The following is a 17,375-nucleotide window of genomic DNA, read 5'->3' as shown; positions in this document are numbered from 1 at the left end:
GTGCCCTTACACTTTGGTGTCGATTCGGCGTGAGTTTACTCTGACGAATAACATCACTATGACCAAATCTGACGACGACGATTCGTGAACTTCGTAAGAATAGTAGCCTTGTCTTCAGGTTCGAGAACCCAAGAGGCCGAGACATGTTCCTTCCTCGGTCGCAATTGCAAGACGCAGAAGTCAGCCGCGCACCTAACGCAACATCAACAAATTTACTCCTCGACCGAGCTCGGCCGACGAGTTGGCACGCCCCGCATTCACCGAATGACGTAGTTAGCTTATAGATTACTCGGTCTGCGCTCCACGTAGGCTTGGTAGTTTTTAGGACCAACAGATACGTATCATTGAGGAGTTAAAAATTTAACGGTTAGAATTTGCACACAAAAATTTAAGAATAATACTTGCATTTTTCCTTTGGGAATGAACTCATTCCCCACGTGCAAATAACATATCTTCATTGAAAAAAACTTCCTAATCGAAACAATTCAATTTCTTAAGATTCATTTGTAGATCATCCCTACAAAAAATAATTTGGATCGGAGTTTGTTTACATCCAAATGTATCAAATAAATCAACAATGTAGATACCAAGTTACATATTCATGTTGAACCATCTATGTATTTGATACATTTACATGACTAAATGAACTCCAGTTCGAATGAGTTTTTGTAGGAATAATCTTCAAATTAAGATTAAGAAATTAAATGGTTCTGATTATGAAATTTTTACGGTGATGATACATTCTTATAGTGGGAGAATGAGCTGATTTCCGAGAACACAAGTATTATCCAGAAGTTTTGCAACGGGATTTTAATAAAATTTGTACGACTGAGTGCTGGATTCTATTATAGCCAGAGTCAGAATCAAATATCAAAACAATTTTGGATTTAAGGTTCAGGGTTTTCCAATACAAGAACTCTGGATTATTTTCTTTAGTGAGGTCTCATTAAAGTTATCTTTAGTACCTATGAAAGGTAACTAAAGAGATGTCGCATCGCATGCATATGGAGAAGGATTCGAACTCTGGCCATGAAAAACAATCAACATCGCTGCTTCACCCACCCGTTTTATTCACCTTGCTAAATGGATGTTAAAATTGCAGCTATAATGCAAGTGGTGAATAGCCCTTGTCCTTTCTCATCAGCCAGTCTTAATCCCAATTTTCTCCACATCCATAACGTACTTGGCGTTTGTGCATTGATCAGTCCATTGCGGCAACGCCACCATTGGAACCCCCAAACTAAAAGCTTACAATGTCGAGTTCCAACCACAATGCTCCTATGCAACATAAGTGGAAAGATAACCACAATGTCAATTTTAAAACTTCTTAATAGCTAACTGCAAATGAGATCATAACAGATTAACAAATTGAACAGTGATCGTCGAATGAGTAACAGTGTGATGAACCAATTGAATAGGCCGAGATGCATATTTGGCACTTACCTGGATGTACGTCTTTATTTCCTTTGCCCTATCAGCATGCTTCAAAGTATTCACAGCGTGATGATGCTAACTGTCCACAGGGGATAGCAACCATGATCGTTTGAGAATTGCAACTCAAACCATCTTCGAGTATTCATGTCAATTTGCTGCAAAACTAATCACATTAAGTACAGTAGCAGGAAGGCACAGCACCAGGGAGGACTTCAGGATAACAATTACAATCACATACCTAATACGGTGAGGAACATAAGCAAGACCATTCTTTTGCTGTTCGCCCAGTGCATTTATGCAGTTTGCTAAGGCAAGAAGTGCATGGTTAATATTTGCTCCATCCCATAATTTTTGGCCTCCACTGTTTGTTTCCAATGCTCGTTCACTGCTAGCAAGATCCAGAAGTGCAAGTTTGCCTTGCATTAGCATTTCTTGATTCCGGTACTTGTTCCTTTCTTTTCTTTTTACTTTTATTTCCAGCACTGCATGTGATCTGGTTAATGGGAAAACGAATCAATGGAAAGTATAACCAAACACCTGACCACTGAAAGATATTCATGGAAGCTGTTGAACATGCACCTAAATCTAGAAAAGCTATACGGCCCTTGGTATTTAAGGTATAGTAGAATCTCTAATAGAAGGTTTATAGAAATGAACTCTTAAGGATTGTGGTTTCTAAGTACAGCCTACTTTCCATCTGCAGCACACAAATGAATTCAACTTACCGAGAAGATGTTCCATTAGCCTATGTGCTTTCAGTTTTCCGACAGCTATTCCCAAGTTTAAGAGTTCAAGAATCTTATCAGCAGATTATACCTGAATGAACAGTGTTTAAAAGGTTAAACTCAATCCAAGTGGCACTAATAGCAGTATGGAGCTACCAATCTCTTTGCCAAATAGTTAACCATCTTTCTATGAGAAATACTAGAATCATTTTCTGTCCACTTGAGCATCAAACTATCATTAAGTCCTCACTGTCGTGTCTACCAATAGTCCCGACAAGAACACTGCCCGCTCTTAAAATGGTGAAAACGAGTAGCGTCTCTCAAAATGATTTCTCTGCCCACAAGCTTGGAAATAAATTTGATGGCAGAATGACAATCATTACAAACTCTAAGGTTCTTCATGATCCTCAACGTCGTGTTCTCTGGAGTATTTATTAGCCCAAATGCAATGGCAAGTTTCTCACTGTGATGTTTAAGCATCTTCTCCTTCACTTCTTCACCAACATCATGCAATACTGAGTCAGTGTCGGGAACAAAACCCATATTTTTAATCTCTTTCCATATCTTTTCCATCATCTTGTAGATTGCCTCTTTCTGCGTGTGAACTCCATCATCAACCCCAAACACATGAACTTTGTTTTGAATCTGAATCCAACTAAATCCTTGTTCTTTCTTCACTCCCTTATTCTTCATGGACCTTCTAACTTGTGCAGCTTCTTCCCATCTTCCACAAGCTGAATACAGATTAGCAAGGGCTGAGTAGGCCCCACTGTTGTCTGGATCAATAAGCAGCAATCTTTCAGCTGCAACCTTTGCTAGATCTACATTTTTATGAACCTTACAACAAGATAAAAGTGAACCCCAAGCTATAACATCTGGTTCAACTGGCAAACTTTGTATAAAATTGAATGCTTCTTGAAGCAATCCAGCGCGCCCAAGCAGATCAATCATGCATGCATAATGGCTATGGGTGGGTTCGATTTTGTGGACGTTCCTCATTAAATTATAGTAGCTCCTGCCCTGTTCTACCAATCCCACATGTATACAGGCAGAGAGCACGCCGACATAAGTTATATGGTCAGGCTTAATACCATGTGACAGCATCTTCTCAAACAGTTCAATGGCATCTTCCCCGTGACCATGTTGAGCCAGGGCTATGATCATGGAAGTCCAAGAAACCGTATCTCTATTCAAGTAAATCAAATTGAATACTTTCTTTGCACCACCGATGCTTCCAGCTTTGGAATACATTGAAATTAGAGCATTGCTTACAGAAACTGAATGCACTTCCCCCAACCTCATGGCACTTGCATGAATTTGTTTTCCATAGTCTAAAGAAGCCAAGCTCGAACTGACACTTAACATAGCTGCTAAGGTGTAGCTGTTTGGCTTGGGGCCTTGTTTTATCATTGACATGAAGAGCTCCAAAGCATCATTATTCAACCCATTCTGTACATAACCAACAATCATTGCTGTCCATGCAACCACATCACGGTCTCTCAATGAGTCAAATATCTGCCTGGCTGGCATTACATCCCCAAGCTTTATGTACCCATGCAATAGGGCGGTAAAAGCTATAACATTGAGATCGGAAGTCGCGCTTTGCTCTAAAATCTTTTGAGCAATTGCCAACCCACCAGATTTAGCATACATTGTGATCAAAGCATTTTTCACCGCATCGTATGTGCCCAGCTCAGCTCTTACAATATGGGCATGGATTTGCTTCCCAAGTTCCAACTTCTCAAGGTTAGCACAAGCTGACAGAATGCTTGCTAAGGTGAACTTGTCGGGCTGTAGAACAGAATCCTGAAGCATACATGAGAAGGTAGTCAGTGCTTCCATGTCAAGGCCATGCTGATTGTATCCTGCAATCAACGAATTCCAAGAAACAATGTCGTGCTTCTTCATTTGCTTAAACTGAGCAAGAGCAAGGTCAGCACAACCGCATTGCATATGCAAAGAAATCATAGCATTCCAGCTCGATGTGTTTTTCAACCTCATCCTATCGAAAACAATCTTCGCGGTCCTGGGATCACCAGATTTTGCATACATGTTTAAAAGACAGTTGGCAACAGAAACATAACCGCCAACCGCAAGTTTAACAACAAACGAATGAACCTTTCTACCAATCTCCAAAGCCTTAACAGCACCACATGCGGAAAGAATGTTAGTAAGGGTGAACTGGGTCACGGGAACTCCATCCGCAATCATCTGCACAAACATCTGAATGGCATTCCCGTAACGGCCCATCTGATTGTAACCCACTATCATTGCGGTCCAGGAAACGGAGTCCTGTTGTGGCATTGCGTTGAAAACGCTCAGTGCTTCGTCAAACCTTCCCTGCTTTGCATAAGCGGAGAGAATAGTGTTCCATGAGAGTGTATTCCTTAGGGGCATTTCGTCGAACACGCGGTGGGCATCGGAAGCAGAGCCGGTTTTGAGGTAAACGGTCATGAGGTTGTTCATCAAAAACACACTGCAGAGGTGAAGGCCGGATTTGATGACCTGGGCATGGATTGATTTTCCGGCAAGTAAGTCTCGCTTTCTGAGGCTTGCTTGCAGCTGATATGCGTAGAAGTCCGAACGGGAGGCCGGATTTGAGGCCTCCATTGGAATTACTAAGAACTAGACAGTAACTAATGAATGTACAAATCCAGTGGCGAATTTGCCTGCTTTCAAAGTGATGGTATGCATTTCTCGTCGTCCACCTTTTTACTATATGTTTTTCATTAGCTTTTCACAATTCGCTCGCCCAATTCATTTTCCTGCCCTTCCATCGAGTGACACCTTTTGAGTTATTATTTGACGGACACCTTGTCGTGGTGTCGATTTCGAACTTTTTATTATTACCAGGTTTGGGGGACATTGATTAAAACTAAAATCTAAAATATCGATGATATCGGAAATATCGATAATTTAAAAATACGGAAATTTTGATGAAAATATCGAGATATTATCGATATCGATAAAAATTGAATAAAAACCACAGAAATTGTAAGAAAAATTTAGAAATTTTTATTGAAACTTTGTATGATATTTATTTAGTCAATTATTTATTAGTTTATCACAAAAAATTGAAGGAAATGCATTGCATGATGGATTTAACTAATTTAAGTTGATTATATAGTGAGCTGGCAAACATTGTGAGTGTAGAAAATATGTAGTAATTAATGAAAAAAGTTTAAACATACCATAATCATTTATATATATAGTGAATTAGTACAATATTTTACACTTTATACGTTGCATGGTAAGATACATGAATAACTTAGTAGTACCACATAGAGTTCCTATGAGGTTCAAAATTTTCACTATCTTCATCATCTCTATGTGTAGAGTAAGTGTAAAATGGGAGGGGTTCGAATCCCCTTGGTGTTTTTTTAAATATAGAAATTTATCCTAGATTAGGTAACCAACGAGATTTGAATCCACATCGTAGTGCAAGGGCAACACATCTCTCTACAATTGTGATAGCCAATTATACTGAGGTTTTGGAGGGTATCAATTAGTGAGGGTGAAAGGTATTAAATTGGTGGAGCCGGATTAGTTTATCCGGTGTGTAATACGGCAAGTCAAATTGAAACATGCATCCTGTCTCTCAGAAACTCTCTCAAGAGCACGTGAGACTAACACCCCAAACCCCCGAATCCCCTCTCTATGCGTGAAATTGAAACATGCAATTGTCACCTCTCTCTCTCTCTCTCTCTCTCAAGCTGTCATGTCATTCAAAAAGAGAAACACAGGGAGTGCATGCAGATCCCAGGACCCATCACCACCGTCCAATCCAACCTGTGTACTTATCTCCCACTCGGACCGTCCGATGCTCACCAACTCCATTCTACAGAACTCTGATTCAAATCAAAGCTCACGCATTTAGCTTTCATTGTTGACTGAGCTTCAAGAGATAACAGAGAGCAAAAGAAGAAGTGGAGAGAGAGAGAGAGAGGAAATGGCGGGAACGAGTGGGAGTGGGAGGAGTGAGAGCGAGAAAGAGAAGACCAAGATAAGGGAGAGGCAGAGGAGGGCCATCACCACCAAAATCTTCCACAGCTTGCGCAAGCACCGCGGCTACCGCCTCTTTCCCCGAGGCGACATCAACGAGGTGCTCCGGCATCTCGCCACAGAGGCAGGCTGGCTCGTTGAACCTGACGACACTACCTATCGCCCACCGAACGTAACGCACCTCCCTCTTTTTTTAGTTTTTCCTTTCCTTTGCTTTCCTACATTTTCTAACAATCCAAACACATTTTGTTTTGTTTCCTTTCATTTCTTAATTTGTGGATGGAAGGCTCCTAGTTGCTACCCGGCTTGTGGAACCCCCAAAGCGACCACTCCAGTGGCAACATCGACACCAACCCCAAGCAGTAGCATGGTGATTGAAGGTGGTGAGTGTTAACCACAGCATCTCCAAGTCGATTCCCCGCCTTTAAGTATTTTTGGGTTTCATCTCGCGATATTATCGATAATATCACGATATATTGCCCAAATAATGTATTAAAATGCTGAAAATATCGTCTCCGATATTATCGACAAAAATATCGATATATTGATGATAATGAAGGGGATAAGTGTGAAAATATCGTCCTCTTAAAAAAACAATATTATCGGTGAAATATCGCCGATAATATCGATATTTAAGACCTTGATTAAAACTACCAGCGTCAAGACATATCTAAATGGGTTGTATTCAATTTGGAATTTGAGAGATTTTAATATATTTATAAATTCATGTATTTTTATGGAGTCTAATTGATTTTTAGAGATTCTATGTAAATTTTTTATTCAATTCCCTCAAAATCTCTTGGGGAGAGGTAAGATTTATAGATGCTTAAAATACACTACAAAATCTCTTAAATTCCCTCTAATTCCTCAACTTTTTCAAATTGTTTAAAATCAAATTCTAATTGAATACACCTGAAATGTTATAAACTTTTTTAAAATCCTAATTGAATACACATGGATTTCTAAAGACAAAATCTCTTAAATTCCCTCTAATTCCTCAACTTTTTCAAATTGTTTAAAATCAAATTCTAATTGAATACACCTGAAATGTTATAAACTTTTTTAAAATCCTAATTGAATACACCTGGATTTCTAAAGATTTTAATAAACTATCTTAAAATCCTGATTGAATATATATTCAATTTTAGATAATCACTTAAATTCCTGATTGAATAGCCAAAATTCATTAAAAGAATTAAAATCACTCAAAATCTCAATTGAATACACTCTTGAGCCTGAAGAATTTATGCATGGTATGTAAGCCAACGGTCACGGTATGAATTTATGTAGGAGTTTACAGATTGTGCACTAACGAGAATTATTGGGAAACTCAAACTCTGTGGGTTAACACACAAAGGCAATGACCTTACTAGCTGAGTCAACCCTCGTTGGCATGTCTATTACTAATTTTGTTTCCAAGAATTTGAATAGTTTATAACTTGAAAGTGACTAGGTCTCAAATAATTTATTTCTCCATCTTTTAGTGTATGTGTATCATTGTGTGTGTATATATATTATGTCCTTGCAAAAAATAGGTGAATATAGTTCTTAAAAAAAAAAAAAAACTACAATATCTACAATCTGACTCAAAAATATTAGGGATAGAAATTTGAACTCCGGTCATAAAAAATACTCTACACCGCTACATCACCCATTTAATTAACCTTGCTAACTTAGATATATAAAAAAGAAAACTAATGAAAATGGTTTGAAAACTTTGAGTTTTAGCGATAAAGACAAAAAAAAAAAAAGGGTCAAATGAATATTACCAGGATTAACTTTTTAATATAAAAATGTGATTTTTCGTTGAAGTGAGCAGTACTGAGAATTTTTCGTTAAAGTTCCTTATATAAAATGCAGCTTTAATTGATGAATAAAAAGTTGCGACAAGTGCATAACATGAACGAAATTAAGCTTTATTAGAAAACTTGGTGTTACTTACATTATACATATAATAAAACCCAAACTCGGGTGCACTGTTCATGAGCAGTGTGCGGACCAAAATGCCCCTCAATTCGTTTGTTAAGCCACATTTTTGCCATCTTTTCTACAGTTAAATGACTTCCTTACCCTCCAAGGCCACGTGTTCATCCTCTCCGGTTTTGATTTCTTTGGGTGCTTCGGTGCTCCTTCCTTTTTTCTTTGCTGTTGTTGCTCTTCTAACCCTATTTTTTCTCCCTTTCTGATTGCATCTCTCACCCCTCGCGCCGATCAGTCGGTTTGTAAAAATTTCCTCTCTTTCCCGTCGATGTCGCTGCTTGGGCGTTGATCCTCACCGCTTTGGATTTCTTTGGGTGCTTCGTAACTGTCTGCTCTCTCTTCTCTCTTCGCATCTGTCGGTCTCAAAGTGGATAGTTTTGTGTTGAGTTCTTCTAATCTTGCATCTACAATTTCTTTATGCAACTGTATGGATGGTGTTCTGTTCAATTTTAGATGTTCGAATGGGTTGTTGCTTTCGGAGTTTTTGTTTGATGACAGAGATGGGGCTTTTTGGGGAGAAACTTTTAATCCTTGAGTTTGTTAGTTAGGTTGTGTTGTGGGTCTTGACAAATTTCTAACAAAAGCAGCTTGACGATGAAATGATCTAACCAGAGGAGGGGGAGAGAGTGGGAGGGGGAGTGAGAGAGCTCTATGTAGAAAAGTGTCGAAACAGCAAGATTTGCAATTGGAAAGAAGCCGACGGCGGCAAATTCTACTGTGCTAGGTACTTAGGGTTTTTTTGAAATCACATGATATTTTCTTTTCAAACCAGGGCTTCTATTTTATGAGAAAATAAGGCCATATATTTTTATATTTATATTAGAAAATAATGCATATTTTTTAGCATCCATGTCGTATATATTTATATACAATTATTAATATATTTATATATATTTATTAATATACATCAATGTATATTTTTAATTAACGTATTGATGACATATTTTATCCTAATATTTAGAAAATAGCCGATATTAGAGTTTTTAAATTTTTATGGGCTTAATTATTAGGTTGCTGAAGGAGGATTTGAATTCGATTTTTTTCACAATTCAGACCATTCATTAGTTAGCACAAAGCAATGTTTTGATTGTTTTAGAAAACTTCTTTCTCCTCACTCTAGAAGAGAACTGAGAAGATTCTGAAAGGTAATTGCTTTCCAATAGTTCTCTTTTTGTTTACTTATTTTCAGTTTGGATCCCGAGATCATATAGGGCAACGACACAATATTTTATATTTTCTTGATTCTAACAACTCTTCCTATAATACAGTTGGTTTCATTCTTTTCAGATTGTGTGTAAATTCCATCTGGGTTCTTCAAATTCTAGCCCCCCAAATTTGAGCAGTTTGTGTTACCCGGTTAGTCATTTTCATGTTCATTATTTAACTGCAGACATTACTCTAACGTGTTCAATCGGTATCATAATTTCTGATAAGTGCATGTCCATTGAACGCATCAACTTAAATATATATATATATATATATATATATATATAATATGTATGTGACTGCTTGAATCAGGATTTATCGAATCAAGGCAGCTGCAAGGAAATTTGAGCCTTGGCCTGTAGAGATACGATTTTGCAAGGAAGCTAGGTACCTTCTAGACTTATTGGATATGAAGATTTGTATGATTGAATTTGTGATTAATACACTTGGATTTTATTAATTTTTTCTTGATTTTATAGAGTTTTTCATTTAAATTTGTGGGTTTTAGTATAAATAAATTGTGAGTTTTGGAAAATTCTTCATTAAATTTCTGGGTTCTTTTGATGTGGATTTATGTGAGATTAATCAACTGCAATGTCGGACATGATAATATAGGTGGGCATGTTCATATGTTTTTCAATGTTCTCTTATAAACTCCTAGTCTTGAAATAGTCATCTATTAATGATGGATTAATCAAAGTTGGGCATGAGTTCATATGTTTTTCAATGTTTTTATAAAAACAACGCAATTTTCACATGGTTTTGAGTAGAATAATGGTGTTTTAAATAACATAGTGGGAGATTCATTTGTGATCATTTGAAAATAAATTTTGAATACTACACTACCATTCTGCTTAAAGCGCCCCAATACATGCATAATTTGAATGGATATGTAAATGTTACTTAAGAAACTAACATCATACAAAATTTAAATGATTCTATTTGTTTCTATCTTTTTTTGGATTTGTTTCCTATTGGCCATTATGATTTTGTCTGGCTAATGGACTCTGAAAATGTGTTTTAGCTTTTTTAATTCAAAAAACTTAAACTGATTTTGTTTGCCGACGATTTGTTATGAGGTATTGCTATAACATGGAGAAATTGACACTGATTCTATTATTATGTGTACATCAGTTTGTAATATCTAATCTTAAAATATTTTTTTTGGTTGTCAGAACGAAGAAGAAGGCATTCAAATTACTTTTTCTCCAATCCATTTCATCAATTTATCTATGCAGATATTCTTAATTACTGCTGATATCTACTGCTGATATCCTACATCTCCCACCTTGCAGAAACTACAAGGTATGCTTCCACTCCTCATGGTGGCTAATATCTTACAAGGTATGCTTCCTGGTGGTTGATTGCCTAACGACATACAATGTCATCTTCGGACGCACAGGCATCAATGATCTCAAGGCCATGGTATCCACACATATGTTGTTGATGAAATTTCCAACTCCCTATGGCAATGGTTACATCAGAGGAGATCAACTTAGTGCACGATCATGTTACAACACTTCGGTCAAGCAACAACACTTGCATGTGCCCAAGGAAACCATTTCTATACATGACCAAGTCATAAAGACCAGCCCAGACGAAGCCAACTTGGATCTTCACGGTGGCAACAATGAACTCGACGATTCTCGAGATGACTTTTTCACCCAGCAAGCACAACCCGCTGAAGAGTTGGAGAAGGTCTCTATCTCAAAAGATTATCCGGATCGCATGGTGAAGATTGGTACCACCTTGTCACCACCCATTCGGTTGGCATTGATCTCTTTTTTGCAAGAGAACACTAAGGTCTTCGCCTGGTCATACGAGGACAAGACAGGCATCTCTCCCGATATAATCTGTCATCGCTTAAGTATTGACCCCAAGATAAAGCCAGTGAGAAAGAAGCGAAGATCTTATGACGCTGAACGGTACGAGGCAATGAAAGCAGAAGTTGAAAAACTCAAAGGCATAGGCTTCGTCCGCGAAGTCAATTATCCAACGTGGGTAGCAAATGTTGTCCTTGTTAAGAAAAATCCGACCAAGGAAAGTCTCATGCTCCAAAAGGTCTTGTGGAGAATGTGTGTCGATTACACCGACATAAACAAAGGATACCAGAAGGATAGTTTTCCTCTTCCTCTCATAGACAGACTTATAGACTCTACGGCAGGGTGTGAATTTCTGAGCTTCATGGATGCTTACTCAGGATACAACCAAATCTTCATGAACCCTCCGGACCAAGAACACACAGCCTTCATTATTGACAGATGACTATATTGCTATAAAGTCATGCCTTTCGGCCTAAAGAATGCAAGAGCGACTTATTAGAAACTGGTCAATTCAATGTTCACCGAACAGATTAGGAAGAGCATGGAAGTTTACGTTGATGATATGCTAGTCAAGAGCAAACATGCCGACCAACACATCAACAACCTATCTGAAACTTTCACCATTATGAAGAGGTATCGAATGAGGTTGAACCCCAACAAATGTGCCTTCGGCGTAGGCTCTGGCAAATTCTTAGGTTTCATGATAAGCCAACGAGGCATTGAGGCTAATCCCAAGAAGATCAAAGCAATCCTCGACATGAAGGAAAAAAGACATCCAGAGCTTTACTGGCAAGGTGGCAGCCTTAACTAGGTTCATCTCTAAGGCCACAGACAGATGTACTCCTTTCTTCAAAGCACTTAAGGGAAGTAAGAAGTACATTACATAGACTGATAAATGTACTGAGGCATTCAAGAACCTCAAAGACTACATGAGTAAAGCCCCTTTGCTTTCCAAACCTGAGGTTGGTGACACTCTCATTATCTATCTATCGGTATCGGCTTCAGCAGTAAGTTCCGTTCTCATTCGAAATGATGGTAATGTCGACCGGCCTGTCTACTACGCTAGCAAGGCCTTACAAGATGCGAAGACACGATACTCCAACATTGAGAAATTGGTTCTAGCATTGGTCATGTTTGCTTGAAAACTTTGCTCTTACTTCCAAGCACACTCCATCATTGTGCTTACCAATCATTCTCTTGAATAGATACTCCAAAGTCCTAACACTTCCAGGCAAATGATCAAATGGGCGATAGCATTGGGTGAGTTTGACATCTCCTACCAACCAAAGCCAGCTGAGAAGAGCTAAGCAGTGGCAGACTTCATCGTCGACCTCACATATCCTGTTGACATTGTTTCTATGCCTAAAGAAGTGGTTTCATTACCCTCGGAAACTCAGAAAATAGAACCAACAGCCCTAGCATGGAGTCTATATGTTGATGGCTCGTCCAACCAACAGGGTTGTGGAGCAAGACTAGTCCTTATGACCCCTGACAAAGTGGCGATGGAGTATGCTATTCGTTTCAAATTCAAGGCGTCGAACAATGAGGCCGAATATGAAGCCCTCCTAGCAGGCTTACGTTTGGCCAAACACCTTGGGGTTAAACGAATTAATATCTTCGGTGACTCCCAATTGGTGGTTAACCAGGTCACCAACAACTTTGACCCTAAGGATAGCTCCATGACAACATATCTGGCACAAACACAATTGTTGCTCAAGCACTTCCACTACCAAATCACCCAAATTCCTCGAGCGGCAAATAATCATGCAGATGCTTTGGCTCGCCTCACCTCAGCAGTGGAAGACAAGATTGGGAGAAAAATTCAGGTCAAATTGTTGGCAGCACCAAGCACCATGGCTGCGAAAGTGTGCAACTTACAACAAGGAGATAGTTAGATTACCCTGATTTATAGATTCCTTGCTTATGGCACCTTTCCAAATGACAAAGTCCAAGCTAAGCAGATTCGATACAAGGCTACCCGTTACTTAATCATTAATGACCAACTCTACAAGCGGGGTTTTAACCTACCATACCTAAGATGCCTTACGCCCGCAGAGGCGGAAACTACCCTTCGGGAAATACATGAAGGAGTTTGCGGAGATCATGATGGATCTTGATCCCTAGCACACAAGGCTTTTTGCCAAGGATATTACTGGCCAACACTCCACCAAGATGCCATCAGAATATCTCGCTCATGTGATAAGTGTCAACGCTACGCAACTATTCCTCACTCCCCTCTCGAGCCGCTCACTTCTATGATCAGCCCTTGGCCCTTCGCCCAATGAGGACTTGATTTGATTGGCCCAATGCCTGCAGGGAAGGGCAAAGTTCGCTATGCAATCGTTGCAATTGACTACTTCACAAAGTGGGCCGGAGTAGAACCCTTGGCAATCATTATTGAGGCAAAAATAGAAGCCTTCGTATGGAATAAGTTCAGGATATTCTGCTCTAAGTTCAACAACAACTTATGTTTTACCTCCCCAGCTCATCCCCAGTCTAATGGACAAGTTGAAGCCATCAACAAAATAATCAAGCGAACATTGAAAACCAGCTTGGACAAGGCTAAAGGTTGTTGGCCAGAATTTGTACCCCAAGTTCTTTGGTCATACCGCACTTCGTATCGGACATCAACAGGAGAAACCCCATTCTCACTTGCCTTTGGTACAGAAGCAGTTGTCCTAGTTGAGCTTGAGCAAGCAACGTTCCCTCAACTTAGATCTAGTCGAGGAACACAGAAACCAGGCTCACTTGAGGAATGTCGCCTACAAGCAGTGCATCTCCAACTACTATGACTTAAGGTTCAAACCTCGTTCTTTCAAAGTGGGGGACTGTGTATTGAAGGAAAGATTACTCTGCGACAAAGTCCCGAGTGAAGGAACACTTAGTCCAAACTGGGATAGACCGTTTGAAGTTGTTGGCATCAGTCGCCCTGGCTCCTACAAGCTTAGAAGCTCTGATGGCAAGACCCTTGGCCATCCATGGAACGCTGATCACTTGAAGTACTATTACAAGTAAACTCACATTGTACAAGTGTTAAGCTTCAACCGTTTGGCATCCTATGTAACGAAGACTATTTGGCATGAATTTAATAAAGAGGTGATTTAGACAACTCGATCCTAATCCTCTTACATTCCTAACAATGAAACACTCGGGTTCAAAGCTTCAACATGAATGTTTCCAACATGAAACAAAGTCTAAGTATATGTCAACAAGACTATACAAATAAACGAACAGCTTCACAATATATTCGTTTAATCATACATTCCAACACATTCATACATAAGCCAACTGTGCTTTGAAAGGGTTCAACATATTTTATGTCATTCGACACTTGCTACAATGTGCCTAAACACCTTGCCCTTATTCTCACCAACCAGGTGATGAAATGTATAACCCGTACTCTCCTTCATGCCACCAACCAAGTGATGAAATGTACAACCTGTACTCTAATATCATTTGGCAACTTGCCACTCATGCCACCAACCAGGTGAAGAAGGAATTCATCTTTATGCCACTAACCAGGTGATGAAATGTACAACTCGTACTCTCCTTCATGCCACCAACCAGGTGATGAAATGTACAACCTGTACTCTAATATCATTTCGCAACTTGCCACTCATGCCACCAACCAGGTGAAGAAGGAATTCATCTTCATGCCACCAACCAGGTGATGAAATGTACAACCCGTACTCTCCTTCATGCCACCAACCAAGTGATGAAATGTACAACCCGTACTCTAATATCATTCGGCAACTTGCCATTCATGCCACCAACCAAAGGATGAAATGTACAACCCGTACTCTCATTCATGCCACCAACCAGGTGATGAAATGTACAACTCGTACACTAATATCATTTGACAACTTGCCACTCATGCCACCAACCAGGTGAAGAATGAACTCATCTTCATGTCACCAACCAGGTGATGAAATGTACAACCCGTACTCTAATATCATTTGGCAACTTGTCATTCATGCCACCAACCAGGGGAAGAAAGAACTCATCCTCGTGCCACCAACCAAGTGATGAAATGTGATGAAAGGTGATGAAGGAACTCACCTTCGTATCACCAACCAAGTGAAGAAAACAACTCACCATTCATTCCACCTATCAGAAGACAAGTGGTACAACTTGTACATGTGAACTCCTAACATTCACAAATAATCAAAAACCCTCAAGCTTGACAACTCAATTAGAGGAGCACTTATACCCAACAAGAGTTATAGTCACCAACAAAGGCTTATTGCAAGCCAACAACAACTTCAGTGCATGGCATAGGAAGATCAAGCTATTCAGCCCTCTTGCATCTGCTTCAAACATTTCCCCTTTGTAACAATGCAAACACTACAACTCGAAGAAAGCTTCACACACTCTTGATCAAGATAGTGTGAAGCAAAACCAATTTATGGTGCCAACAAGAGCTTCATCAATGGAGGGCAACCACAATTCTCAAAAGCTTCACACTCTTGATCAAGACAGTGTGAAGCAAAACCAATTTATGGTGCCAACAAGAGCTTCATCAATGGAGGGCAACCATAATTCTCAAAAGCGTCACACTCTTGATCAAGACAGTGTGAAGCAAAACCAATTTATGGTGCCAACAAGAGCTTCATCAATGGAGGGCAACCACAATTCTCAAAAGCTTCACACACTCTTGATCAAGACAGTGTGAAGCAAAACCAATTAATTGTGCCAACAAGAGCTTCATCAAAGGAGTTCAACCACAATTCTCAAAAGCTTCACACACTCTTGATCAAGACAGTGTGAAGCAAAACCAATTTATGGTGCCAACAACAAGAGCTTCAACAATGGAGGGCAACCACAATTCTCAAAAGCTTCACACACTCTTGATCAAGACAGTGTGAAGCAAAACCAATTTATGGTGCCAACAACAAGAGCTTCATCAATGAAGGGCAACTACAATTCTCAAAAGCTTCACACTCTTGATCAAGACAGTGTGAAGCAAAACCAATTTATGGTGCCAACAAGAGCTTCATCAAAGGAGTTGAACCACAATTCTCAAAAGCTTCACACACTCTTGATCAAGACAGTGTAAAGCAAAACCAATTTATGGTGCCAACAAGAGCTTCATAAATGGAGGGCAACCACAATTCTCAAAAGCTTCACACACTCTTAATCAAGACAGTGTGAAACAAAACCAATTTATGGTATCAACAAAAGCTTCATCAATGGAGGGCAACTACAATTCTCAAACCTTCGAAGCAAATTCAATTTTTATGGTTCATCTAAACCTTCGACTACTACAAGGTGTGTCTTGCATCATAATCTCTTGATCAACAGTGTGGAAGCAAAATTTGTATATGTTCCCACAATTCAAAAAAGCTTCATCAATGGAGGACAACTACAAATGCTCAAAAGCTTCACACTATCTTGATCAAGATAGTGTGAAGCAAAATCAATTCATCGTACCCAAAAAAAAGCTTCACCTACAAAGCTTCAACACAAAAGCCTTACCAACAAAAGCTTCACACTATCTTGATCAAGATAGTGTGAAGCAAAATCAATACATGGTACCAACGAAAGCTTCAACTCCAAAGCTTCACCTACAAAGCTTCAACTCCAAAGCTTCACCTACAAAAGCTTCAACGCAAAAGCTTCACCCACAAAAGCTTCACCAATAAAAGCTTCATCAATGGAGGACAACTACAAATTCTCAAAAGCTTCACACTATCTTGATCAAGATAGTGTGAAGCAAAATCAATTCATGGTACCCAACAAAAGCTTCAACTCCAAAGCTTCACCTACAAAGCTTCAACTCCAAAGTTTCACCTACAAAAGCTTGACCCACAAAAGCTTGATCTACAAAAGCTTCACCTACAAAAGCTTGACCTACAAAAGCTTGACCCACAAAAGCTTGACCCACAAAAGCTTCACTTACAAAAGCTTGACCCACAAAAGCTTGACCCACAAAACTTCACCCACAAAAGCTTCACCTACAAAACTTAAACACAAAAGCTTCACCTACAAAAGCTTCACACTATCTTGATCAAGATAGTGTGAAGCAAAATCAATTCATGGTGCCCAGCAAAGCTTGACCTACAAAAGCTTCACCCACAAAAGCTTGACCTATAAAAGCTTGACCCACAAAAGCTTGACCCACAAAAGCTTCACCTAAGCTTGACCCACAAAAGCTTCACCCACAAAAGCTTCACCTACAAAACTTCAACACAAAAGCTTCACCTAC

General features: G+C 39.3%; 1 protein-coding gene and 1 long non-coding RNA gene across 5 annotated transcripts; one reads left to right on the top strand and one right to left on the bottom strand.

Moving 5' to 3' along the window:
* Positions 1-868: 868 nt before the first annotated feature.
* Positions 869-4,972, bottom strand: LOC103446159 (pentatricopeptide repeat-containing protein At2g22070-like). Of its 2 annotated transcripts, XM_070815292.1 has the most exons (4): positions 2,160-4,972; positions 1,673-1,927; positions 1,444-1,589; positions 869-1,278 (listed from the first exon to the last, which is right to left on the bottom strand). In XM_070815292.1, the coding sequence occupies exon 1, from the start codon at positions 4,767-4,769 to the stop codon at positions 2,418-2,420; it is 2,352 nt and encodes a 783-aa protein (XP_070671393.1). In that variant the 5' UTR covers positions 4,770-4,972; the 3' UTR covers positions 869-1,278; positions 1,444-1,589; positions 1,673-1,927; positions 2,160-2,417. The 2 variants fall into 2 exon arrangements, with proteins under 2 accessions (XP_070671393.1, XP_028952112.2); XM_029096279.2 differs by having other exon boundaries at positions 1,673-4,972.
* A 3,755-nt stretch (positions 4,973-8,727) lies between these two features.
* On the top strand, positions 8,728-10,709 carry LOC114822072 (uncharacterized). Of its 3 annotated transcripts, XR_011577156.1 has the most exons (5): positions 8,728-8,865; positions 9,152-9,286; positions 9,429-9,497; positions 9,660-9,734; positions 10,523-10,653. It is a non-coding gene; the product is annotated as an uncharacterized lncRNA (long non-coding RNA). The 3 variants fall into 3 exon arrangements; XR_011577154.1 differs by lacking the exons at positions 8,728-8,865; positions 9,152-9,286 and having other exon boundaries at positions 9,353-9,497; XR_011577155.1 differs by lacking the exons at positions 8,728-8,865; positions 9,152-9,286 and having other exon boundaries at positions 9,359-9,497; positions 10,643-10,709.
* Positions 10,710-17,375: the final 6,666 nt, after the last annotated feature.

The sequence above is a fragment of the Malus domestica genome, chromosome 16, assembly GCF_042453785.1.
Source record: "Malus domestica chromosome 16, GDT2T_hap1".
In the NCBI taxonomy this organism is placed as follows: domain Eukaryota; kingdom Viridiplantae; phylum Streptophyta; class Magnoliopsida; order Rosales; family Rosaceae; genus Malus; species Malus domestica.
Note: the sequence above shows the minus strand (reverse complement) of the source record. Positions and strands in the feature narration are given on the sequence as shown.

Coding starts and splice junctions, on each gene's coding strand:
- LOC103446159 (XM_029096279.2), bottom strand. CDS start 4,769: ATGGAGGCCTCAAATCCGGCCTCCCGTTCGGACTTCTACGCATATCAG.